Below are 10,994 nucleotides of genomic sequence, written 5' to 3'. Positions count from 1 at the left end.
ATTTGACTGTACAGAAAAAGTTAGAGGCCATATTTAAGGCAAACACTTATGCTATACTTACAACAAGATACCAATACAGTTAACTATGTACTACCAATACTACACTATAGTTTATATTTAGTAAACTGTAATATAGCATACTTGTTTGGGTGTTAGCATGATCCATCAATCCAACCCCATGGTTTTGTGAACCATGTTTTAGTATGATTTAGTATTAATAGGCTGCCTAATTAATCATTTAATACTTACTGCATGTATGAACATTTGTTCCTTATATTTTGTTCAGCTGCTGAATCCCAATGGCCTAGAAACTGATTTCTACAAACAGCTTAGATATACAATCTATGAAAAGGCAAGGCAATAACATTTGGGTATTTTTGCTGAAGAACTGCCACAGAGCAAGAAGGTAACTACATGCAAAGAACAGAGCAGCAGCAGCAGCAAATAAAACTTCAAACTGCCTAACAGATTTCATATAACTGAGCAAAGGAAAGCTCCATGGAACAAAACTGATCACTAAGCTCTGAGTAGGTAAAGGCAGTGTTGAATTTAGATTTGGTGAGCCCCTTGTTAAAAAGTCACACCATAAATGTGTGTGTCAAACTAGAACTTGTCATCCCATCCCCAATTGAAAACATGTACCTAATAAGGTGAAAAATACATTTTTTTTCTGGGATCTGCTCTCAAAAGTTCCGTTCGTTGTAATCTCGAAATCAGGAGAAAATTTGGTCTCAAAATATTTATCACAGTACACATAAAAAGCCACACTACATTGTACAAGCCAAACAAAAACCCCAACTCAACATTGAAATGTTGTGAGGCCCTTCAGATTGTAACATCCTAAATTGTAATTTGCTTAGTTCATGCCTAAATCCGGCATCGGGTAAAGGAAGAAAAACAGATTTGCTTTCGAGAAACTTGTGACGATATCCTCTTCCCCAAAAAAGCGTCCGCGCAGGGGGAAATAAAACCCAATAAAACCCCAGAGGTCTTGTGACAGAGCGGACAAAAGGCCGACAGGTGGCGCTGCCTCATAGCACGGGCAAACGCGTCGAAGCCGGAGCCGCCGATGGTCACCAGAAGCAGTAATCGCGGCGTAGAAGCGGACGCGTTTTGGACGCGGATCCCTCCACTGGGTCTTCTCCGCGGTGAAGCACTGCCAGTGAAGTGCCGGTGGGACGATGGAAACACAGGCGCAAGGTGCGTGGCTTACTGGTCCTACTGGGGAAGCTGCGTGCGTTTGTTTACATTCTTCTTGTCAGAGATTCCCAGCCTCTCTGTCCCCCCCCCGCCCCTCCGCATTCGCTTTCCGCTTGGTGGTGTTTTTTTTCGGAGGGAGGAGTGGGTGGCAATCCTCACCCAAAGCTTAGACCTCTTACTCTGGTTGCAATAAGCAGAGAAAGTTCTGAAAAGAACTTTCCTCTTGCAAAACAATCGTAATCGATGGGAGAGAAAGGCGCGGAGTTCTCGAATAAATCATTGCTTCTTTTCTGTGGATCTTCGAAGGTTCGGAAGTAGAACCCGCGTCTTGTTTTGAGATACATTGGGGTGGGGGGGGTGAGGTCCCTTGAATGGCTCAGCGCTGGGGATTTTTTAAAGAAAGTTGAGAGTCCCGCAAGGCTCCGTCGGTTGCTCATGCCAAAGTACTAGCTTGAACCATAAGCGGTCCACTGATAGGAAAAAAAACTTAGAACTTGTTCTTCTGGGTCTCCTTCAGTCCAACCTTAATGCCTGTTTTTTTCGGCAGCAAGGGCACGCTCTCGTTTGGCGCCGTGCAGCAGAAGCCCGAAGCCCTAAGGTGACGTGCTCCGTTACTTTTAAATCTCCCGTCAAGAGGCGCAGCCTGGTCAATATTGATTCTAATTCTTTGCTAATTAGATCAGATCGAAGCACTGAAAGAGCCATGGTAAAACTCTGAGGACACGCTCCCGTTGCAGTTTCCCCCTGAAAAGGCTCCGTGTATTCTTAAAACGTGCATAAATACAGTCAAAGTTAATAAAACAACTCATTTTCTTTATCACTTCGCGTTGTTCGGGTTTTTTTGTCAGTTGCAAAGCAAAGTTCTTTTGTTGAGTTGATGAATAGAATGCGACCCATTGTTTACCTAAGATAAGGCTTTCTATGAGCATAGGAAAGGCCCTTACTTTAAAATTACCTTTTAAGTCTCCCCCCCACACCTACCCCTCCCCATGTATTATGGAATACAGCTTTGGTGTATTAAAGACAATTGTTTCCATAAGAGCTACTTACAGCACTGTCTCTTAAGGAGTTTTGCTTGGATTGTGGTGTTGGGCAATAGAAAGTAAATGTCAGAATATCTCTTAAACTCTTTGTTCCTTGTATTACTTCTTTTTGGTCAATGAAGTTTATGAACCAGAGCTTATGTTATTTGCTTTTTCTGTTTACATCCCTAATTTCATGCCTGCATTTTGTTAATAAATGCCTCTTATTATTGGAGAGAGATCTAGTTAAATTAGAGCTCTTCCATGGAGCATTTGCTTTGTAATGACCCTTGTCCTATTATAGAGTCTATAATCCTCTTCTTGTGACTCCATTAGTTACATCAATATCACTTTCCAAACCTAAGAAATCATAGAAGAAAGGCTTTTTATATTACTCTATTTTAAAGAGTGTTGTTCAGAAAATTTTAGCCAGTGCCATTTGCCATTTTGCATACATGTTTGAATATTTCTGAAAGAAATTAATTGTATAACGTTTTGCCAACTAAATTATTATAAGGATAATTTTACACTGTCATCTTGTGAATAAAAAAATGAACATTGGAAACAAGTTTGCAAAACAAGAGAAGTTGTTTTAAGTGAATACATTCCCTCATTATTGCTTAGTTTTAATAAAGGGATTGAATGTACAATATCACCGTTGAATAGTTATTTATATTTCTCCCAAGGGCTCGTTGTACTGAGTGAGATTTCTTTCCAAGTAAAACATGCATTGCATCAGACTTAAAAAAGTACCATTGATGCAGTTTAAACATGAATGTTTTGATAATGCATGTAATATCAAATAATTGGGGAAAAAACTTGTTTCACTGTGTTTATTCACACCTCAGAGTCATTGTTAGTTGCAACTGTCAGCTTTCTGTTAAAACTCATGATTTGAGTGGGACTTGCTGGGAGAGCATGCTTTGGGTGCCAACTTCTCAAATTAATCTTAGACTGTGATGTATAAACTGACATGATAGTGATCATCCAGAAAAATCAGTTGCTGGTTTCTGGATGGGGTGGAGTCAGCATCTGGGTTCTGAAAAGCCAGAGCCATTTGTTGGGCGCCTTCTCTCTGACAGGTTCAAAAAGCTTTTCCTCTCAAAATATTCACAGGTATGAACACTTTTATTTTGGAGTTCTTCTCTGTGTGGCATGTAATTTCTATTTATTAAGCTAAATAACAGATGATTAGGACACTTTCAGTTCACTTTTCTAATAGAAAGTTGCCAAAATAATTTGAATAGTTAAACTTTGTTGTGAAGGATTACCCAGAAATCATTTAATGCTTGTGCTGGCTGCTAATATGCTTCCCACACATTATGAGGTGTTAATGTAAAGCCTGTAAAAGATTCTTTATGGTTTATTGTTTTGAGTTATGAAAAGGTTGCAAGGAGAAGAAAACATTGTACAGTTCAGTGCCTCCTAAGGGAATAAGCATTGTGAAGTACTAGGCATTCTTCTGAAATCTTTTATAGAGTGTTGTGAAGGATTTTGAATAGTGATGAAAAGATTTTGAGCTGTGGGTTCTCAGTTTCTTGAATAATTCTTATTCAGACTTAACCATAATGGTGTTTGGTTATCATTTTCACTTTCTGCTCAGTTGATATATGATATCCATCTAATATTGGAGGGTACTTCCAGAATAAAATAGCTTCCTTGCAAAAGGTCATTAAAAATGGGTTCCAACATGTAATGAGTATATCTGCCTTTCCAGGAGTTGAATGTTCAGAACTCCTAATAGTCTATTTTTTAAAAAATAAAATAAGAAAACCAGAATCAATAATTGAACAAAGATTATTATTGATAATTGAGTTCAGAAGAACTGACTGATCTGGAAGGTGCATTGCTTAGAGCAGGGGTGTCAAACAAAATGGTATCACATCATCACGTGATGTATTGCAATTCCCCCCCTTTGCTAAACCGGGGGTGGGCCGGTCCCCTGTTTACTGAAGGGTGCACAGTCCACGAGTTTAATATCCCTGGCTTAGAGGAAAGAGTAGGAATACATATAACTTGCTGAGTCCAAGTTGGTAACTTTTTTCATTGGTGACAAAGTTATCCAGATGAAAAAGAATCTTCCACACTTTTTAAGTATTAATAGCAATTGTCAAGGAACATTCAATCTATTGAATATTGTTTATGTTTTCAGGACAAATATACAAAGAGAGGACAAGAGAGATTAAATCTCTAAATAATGTTAATTTAAATAGAAAGGAATGTGGATTACAATTTCCAGAATACATTACCAAATGACAAAATATTGGCGGAGTGGGGGGAAATGTCCAAAGGGAGCAATTTTCTTGAACTTAGAAATTGTGTTTCTTAGGAATATATTAAAAACAGGTCATATTTCTTTTCTTCTATCCAGAGAGATCCTCTGATCAGATTGGAAAAATCAAGATGTCCCAAAGATGCTTTTTCAAGAGGCAACTAGACTTTCTTTGCTTTTCTTCTATGACTTTTCACTTTTCATCCAAGAAGCTCCTTGAATAAGAAGCGAAAGGTCTTCAAATAAAAACAAAGTCCAGGTGCCTCTTCAAAAAGTACCTTTGGGACAACCATGACCTGGATCACTGAGATAGACAAAAATCAAGATTGCAGCCTCAACTATACACTCAGAGCTCCAACCTTTTTACATACATCACGACGTAAAATATAAATGTAGATAAATCATAACTTTGAATGCATGTAAAAAGGGAACAGGGCTTTGGATTGCATGGGTATCCAAGTGGGCTTAGGAGAGTTTGTTTGTTTGTTTGTTTATTATTATTTATAGGCCGCCCTTTTCCCTGAGGGGACTCAGGGCAGCTTACAATTTATAGGGAAGGGGATACAAGACAATAAAACAATAAACATGAGAACAGTGCAAGTAAAAATAAAACACAACATTCATCATTCGGGTGGGGACAGATTACGATCTTTATCCCCAGGCCTGACGGGATAGCCAGGTCTTGAGGGCTGCGCGGAAGGTCTGGAGGGTGGTGAGGGTACGAATCTCCACGGGGAGATCGTTCCATAGGGTCGGAGCTACTACTGAAAAGGCTCTCCTCCGTGTAGTTGCCAGTCGACACTGACTGGCAGATGGAACTCGGAGGAGGCCTAATCTGTGCGATCGAATAGGTCGCGAGGAGGTAATTGGCAGGAGGCGGTCTCTCAAGTACGCAGATCCACTGCCATGAAGGGCTTTATGGGTGGTAAGTAGGACCTTGAAGCGCACCCGGAGATCAACAGGTAGCCAGCGCAGCTCGCGGAGGATAGGTGTTATGTGGGCGAACCGAGGTGCACCCACAATCACTCGCGCGGCCGCATTCTGGACTAGCTGAAGTCGCCGGATGCTCTTTAAGGGCAGCCCCATGTAGAGCACGTTGCAGTATTCCAGCCTAGAGGTCACAAGGGCCCGAGTGACTGTTGTGAGAGCCTCCCGGTTCAGGTAGGGTCGCAACTGGCGCACCAGGCGAACTGCAAGCTTTAATGGAATATTGTGACCTAGTTGCATTAGCCTCAGTGGTAAATCAGAAATAATAAATCTGAGCAAGTTCCGGTTTTTAAATATCTTGGCATAATTTTCTAAGCTTCCAGAAGCTAGAGGGAACAAATCAGATCCATCTTTGCCAAAGCTAACAGCAGTGTTAAGGCAATTCTAGGCTTTTTCCATTGTAAAGTGGTTAGATGCATGCTTGCCACCGCTGAGTTTTTAAAAGCTAAAATTATATCCCACATGTCCTACAGTGCTCCTATGCACATTTGCAGTGAACTACAAGCCCCAAGACATTGTTCAGTCTTAAGTTTTAATGAGCACTTTCCCAAGCCCCATGCTGGGACTCAAATGCCTTAATCTGCATGGAAACCTTTTGGAGGCGAGAGACCACAGTTGCCTCCTCTTTTATGAGCTTTAACTTTTTGTTCTCTAATGGCTCACTGACCCTGTTAATTCTCCTTGATGAATTTTCATCAAGGTGGAAAGTGAAAACTCTTAGCTGACCTGTGTGGTTACAGCCTGTCTTTTTTCTACTTCCCCTGGATTTAAAGAAACCTGCCATGAAAAAGCTCTTGGAAAGTTTTCAATATCATGTGTTAGAGGGATTTGGGCACTTTAGCCAATCACCCACAAGTAGGTTTCATTCCAAAGCTACTTTATATTTCCAACAGCTTATTCATCCTTATTTGTCCAGCACACTGCAGAGTGTTTACTTTTTCTCATTACAATGCTTTTCCTTCTGCTGTACTAGAAGGAAGGTTCTCTTCAATAGAATCCCACTCACTAAGAAATGCAGCCCTTGTAACTTATATTTTCTTTTGTAATAATGTATGTCCTGGTAAGTGGCAGAAGTCTTCATTTCCTGCTTGCAAACAACCAAGAAGGAACGTATTGGTTAATATGAGAAACAAAATGCTAGATTACAATGGATGCTGGCCTAATCCAGTATTGTTTATACTTGTAGAGGAAATTATTGTGATCTAAAACCTATTAGTGCTGAGTGAAATATAATAAAAAATACTATGTTTCTTTCTTATTTATTTGATGTATATCTCCATTCTTACTAATGAATAATATTCAAGGCAGCTAGCAGTAAAAAAAAAGCCAAAAAACAAAAAATGCCTAATTAAATTTTGGATTCTTGTATTTCATAGCAAAATGTGAACTGATTATGTTTAAATCGTTTCTGGTAACCTAGCTCAGATGCTGTTTAATGTTTACTTCATTGGTTCAGCAAGCTTTGCGTAATTAGAACACAGTCCTAATCAGCTACATTACTGTGTGGTTTCACTAAGCAACCAATAAATTTAGTAACAAGTCTCAAACTGCTTTGTCTATTTTTACTTGATTTAATTATTTGGATGCCATCAAGTTGGGCCCAGCCATTGGCAACTGTAAGAATCAATATCCACCATCTGAACCTGATCTGAAAACCTGTAGTTCTTCTAAGTGATAACACTGATCTCTTGATCCCACCCACACTTGTTGTCTTTCCTTTCTTCTACTTCCAAATCATACTTCTACTTCATCATACATTTGCATTACATGCCCCCAAATTAATTTCTGCTACTCATCACTTCAAGGGATTGGTCAGTCTTTATTTAATCTAGGACTGATTGATGGGTTCTTTTAGTAACTATTAATCCATTATTGAAAGCATCTGGGTTCCTGCTCTTTCTAAATACACAGCTTTTACAACTATCCATTGTTAGTGGGAAAATATTCCTTTATCTTCATTTTGTCATCCTGATCTTTGTCATAGAACTATTCTTCCTGCAAAATTTTGTTCATATTTACCGGTAGCTATTTCTGATCCAAGAAGACAATGCAGTCACTTCTTTACCATGAACTACAGAGCTATTGCAAAAAACCTGGGTGACTGATAGAGGGCAGCAGAGAGATGGAGATAAATTTGGGTTTACTCCTTCTCCTGTGGATAATAGCACCATGAAGTCAGTGTGTTTCTATCCTCAGAAGTAAGAACTGACGTATCTTAATATTGACTCTTCCAAAATCTGTGTTCTGACAATGAATTGTGTTCTCTTTTAATTGTTCTTAAGAGCTGGTTCCATTTATATAGTTAATATTAGTCTGTTTGATCAGTTATATGGAATTGGTCTTCTCACTGTTCTCAGTGTCTAATTTATCATTGAAATAAAGTGGTGTTGACCAAAAAAAGTGTTTTCAGAAGCATGATGTTGCTACATCCCTTTTAATATTAAACAACCATGCAGTAGCAGTTTGCTTTACAAGATCTATATTACTTTAAGGAGCAGAACAAGAAGTACAGTAACTTTGTATGATGTTGTTGCATATAATGACAGGAAATGATGTAATTGGCTTTAATTAACTTCCCTTAAGGTTGACATTTCAACCAGAATACACAAAGAAATGTGAAGGCATTTCGTACCAGTAATTACCTGAACTGAACAGCTCTTTGGAAATTACACAGATGCTCTGTTTCATTCCAAAGTTCCTTTGTTATTTCTTTTGAATATATTTTGTGCCATTTAAATCATCATAAGGTCTAAATTAATGAGTTGTACAAAGTAATGATTACGAGGGAAGGTTGTATATGTGATGTAGAAAAAATGAATTTTAGATCTGGCAGCAAAGAATTGAACATATGTTAGCTGGTCAACATGTACTGTTCTCTGCAGAAAATTTGGATCTGATATATTACAGCATGTCTATAATCCTTTAAGCTTCATAATTTTTCACCATATCTCAAGAACCTTTGGTTCTATATTTAAAATTATATTCAAGCCATCTATTATAAACTCTTCTTTATAATAAAGATGTCCAGTACATCGTCTTGAGTAAAGTAAGTCATAAGGTTAAGTGAGTTGACAATCTATATGGAAAACTGGATATGAGAATCCTAAGAATAAGTCTTACCAGAGCTTGAGGATAATTACTGGGTAGTCTTGAACAGCCTAATATATTTCAGATTGGTCACGTTCTCTATTAACACAAGGAACACCACTCTGCACTGTAAATTACTTAAATTGCTTCTATTTGTGTTATAAATTCACTTCCAGAAATCTGGATTTACATGCCTATTTATACTTTTAAGATTTATACACTAATGATTATTCCTTACAGCTAGACCTTGACTGAGATTAGCTCATTTAGTGACCATTCAAAGTTCCAACAGCACTGGAAAAAGCGATGTGAACTTTTTCACATTATGACCATTACCGTTTCCCCCCATGTGATCACCTTTTGTGACCTTATAACTAGCAAACTCAATGGGGAAGCCAAATTCACTTAATAACCATGTTACTAACTTAACAACTGCAGTGATTCACTCAACAACTATGGCAAGAAAGGTCATAAAATGGGGCAAAACTCACTTAACAAATGTCTCACTTAGCATTAGAAATTTTGGGTTCAGTTGTGTCAGTAAGATGAGGACTACCTGTATTTGTGTTATCTTTATCTTTGTATCTCCTCATTATCACTTGTCCAGGAATCAAGGTTTCTTAGAAGGAGCCTTATGTTTTCACTCTTTTCTGTGTTATTTCCAAAGGTCTATTAGAAAAACAAACATTCCATGAGACAGATGAAGACACCATCACTGATGTTGATTTGACCAATGTGATTTCTGAAGAAGAGCGAGAAGAATTAAAAGTTGAAGTAATCAAGGTAATTTTATTTGATCTTTATACATCATTTTAAATAAAAATATTCTTTTTTTTTGGAAAGAATTCATTGCTTTCACTATTTTTTCACTTTCTATTATTTTTTGGTCACTTGGTTGTGTGCAATTTCTGGATTATAATTACAAGCAGACCTGGTTAAAACGGAGTATCTGGATCATTGGGGTTTAGATTCATGTCTGGATATGGGATCAAAATTGCAGTGGTTGCTCTTATTGATAAACTTTGGTGCAACTGAGGTAGAGCTATGTGGTTATCCCAATCCTCTTGGACACGATTAACCATGATATTGTCCTCCTAGATTGTCTGTCAGAAAATGGGAGCTATTGTTCTTCAGTTGGCTACTTGAAAGTTCAGTTGGTCAAATTCAGCATATGTTTTCGTGGGGCAACACAGTAGTTGGAGGAACCGGGATTATCCATTCCTGTTCACTTGGTTATTTATGTGTATCTGTATATTATTTATAAAATTGAGTCAAAATCAAGTACAAAGAATTGTATGTTTAGCTCTATAAGATTTTATTCCCCAATGTTTCCTTCTCACTGATGTGAGGTGAGATTAAAGCCTTTATCCTCAAAGCCACAGTGCAAATAATTTTGTAGTCTTTGTGATTATGGAATCTTGGTCAATTCTGATCTTAGAGCATTTATAACATACTATTTCATTGTTTCAGAGAAGTGCTCTGGAGATTTGCCTTCAGAAATGCTTGAAACTTCTCCAAGTTTACTAATTTTCTGAAGAGTGAATGAAGTTTTGCTTATTTAGATTAGCTGTTACCCTTCCATTGGAAGTTATGGGCCTCTTGTCTCTCTGCACCTTTGCAAACAGTCAGTAGTTGAAGACATTTATTAAACCTGACTACATTCTCCAAAAGTAATAAACACTGTAAATATTATACTCATACCTGGTACTCTGTCTCCCCACCAACTGTACCATATTATAACACATGAAGTTGGGGCTACCAGATCAGGTTACAGAAATTAGATGACAATAGCAATAGCAATAGCAGTTAGACTTATATACCGCTTCATAGGGCTTTCAGCCCTCTCTAAGCGGTTTACAGAGTCAGCATATCGCCCCCAACAACAATCCGGGTCCTCATTTTACCCACCTCGGAAGGATGGAAGGCTGAGTCAACCCTGAGCCGCTGAGATTTGAACAGCTGAACTGCAGAACTAGCAGTCAGCTGAAGTAGCCTGCAGTGCTGCATTTAACCACTGCGCCACCTCGGCTCTCTCAAGCAGATTGTACCCTGAAGTTATTGCTCCAAGCTAGTGCTCTTCTGAATTTTTGCAGGTCAGACTCGTAGATCTAGATGAAGCAGAATTCCTATCTATACCAGCTAGTTTTATTAAAACCCTAAATTTTGCATCCCTTTCTTTCTCAGCTTAGATTTTTTTAAGACGCCTTCTTCTAACCATGCTGGTTTATAATGCATGAGCCAATTTTTTAATTGTTTATATAGACTGTCTTACCTAAATTTCCCAATCATTGTTTCAAGAGACATGTGTATAAAGATCCCTGTATATAACAATCCATGGCTCACCGTGACCCGTCAAACGCGCGGACGGCAAAAGCGCGATCGACAAAATCGCGCCTTTGACGTCATCACAGCGCGACGAAAAAGAT

The 10,994-nt window shown here is 38.4% G+C and overlaps 1 protein-coding gene across 1 annotated transcript in view; it reads left to right on the top strand.

The window, feature by feature from the left end:
* The first annotated feature begins 1,063 nt into the window (after positions 1-1,063).
* TPD52L1 (TPD52 like 1) overlaps positions 1,064-10,994 on the top strand; it is a 28,601-nt gene continuing 18,670 nt past the window's right edge. The window contains exons 1-2 of the mRNA XM_087718530.1: positions 1,064-1,200; positions 9,236-9,351. Of these exons, the coding sequence (XP_087574656.1) occupies positions 1,182-1,200; positions 9,236-9,351 (135 nt within the window). The 5' untranslated portion in view covers positions 1,064-1,181. The remainder of the gene's footprint in view (positions 1,201-9,235; positions 9,352-10,994) is intronic.

The sequence above is a fragment of the Thamnophis sirtalis genome, unplaced genomic scaffold (genome assembly GCF_051295495.1).
Source record: "Thamnophis sirtalis isolate CommonGarterSnake01/CBP01778 unplaced genomic scaffold, rThaSir2_p1.2 scaffold_6, whole genome shotgun sequence".
Taxonomy (NCBI): Eukaryota; Metazoa; Chordata; class Lepidosauria; order Squamata; family Natricidae; genus Thamnophis; species Thamnophis sirtalis.
This window is presented reverse-complemented; position numbering and strand designations above follow the sequence as displayed.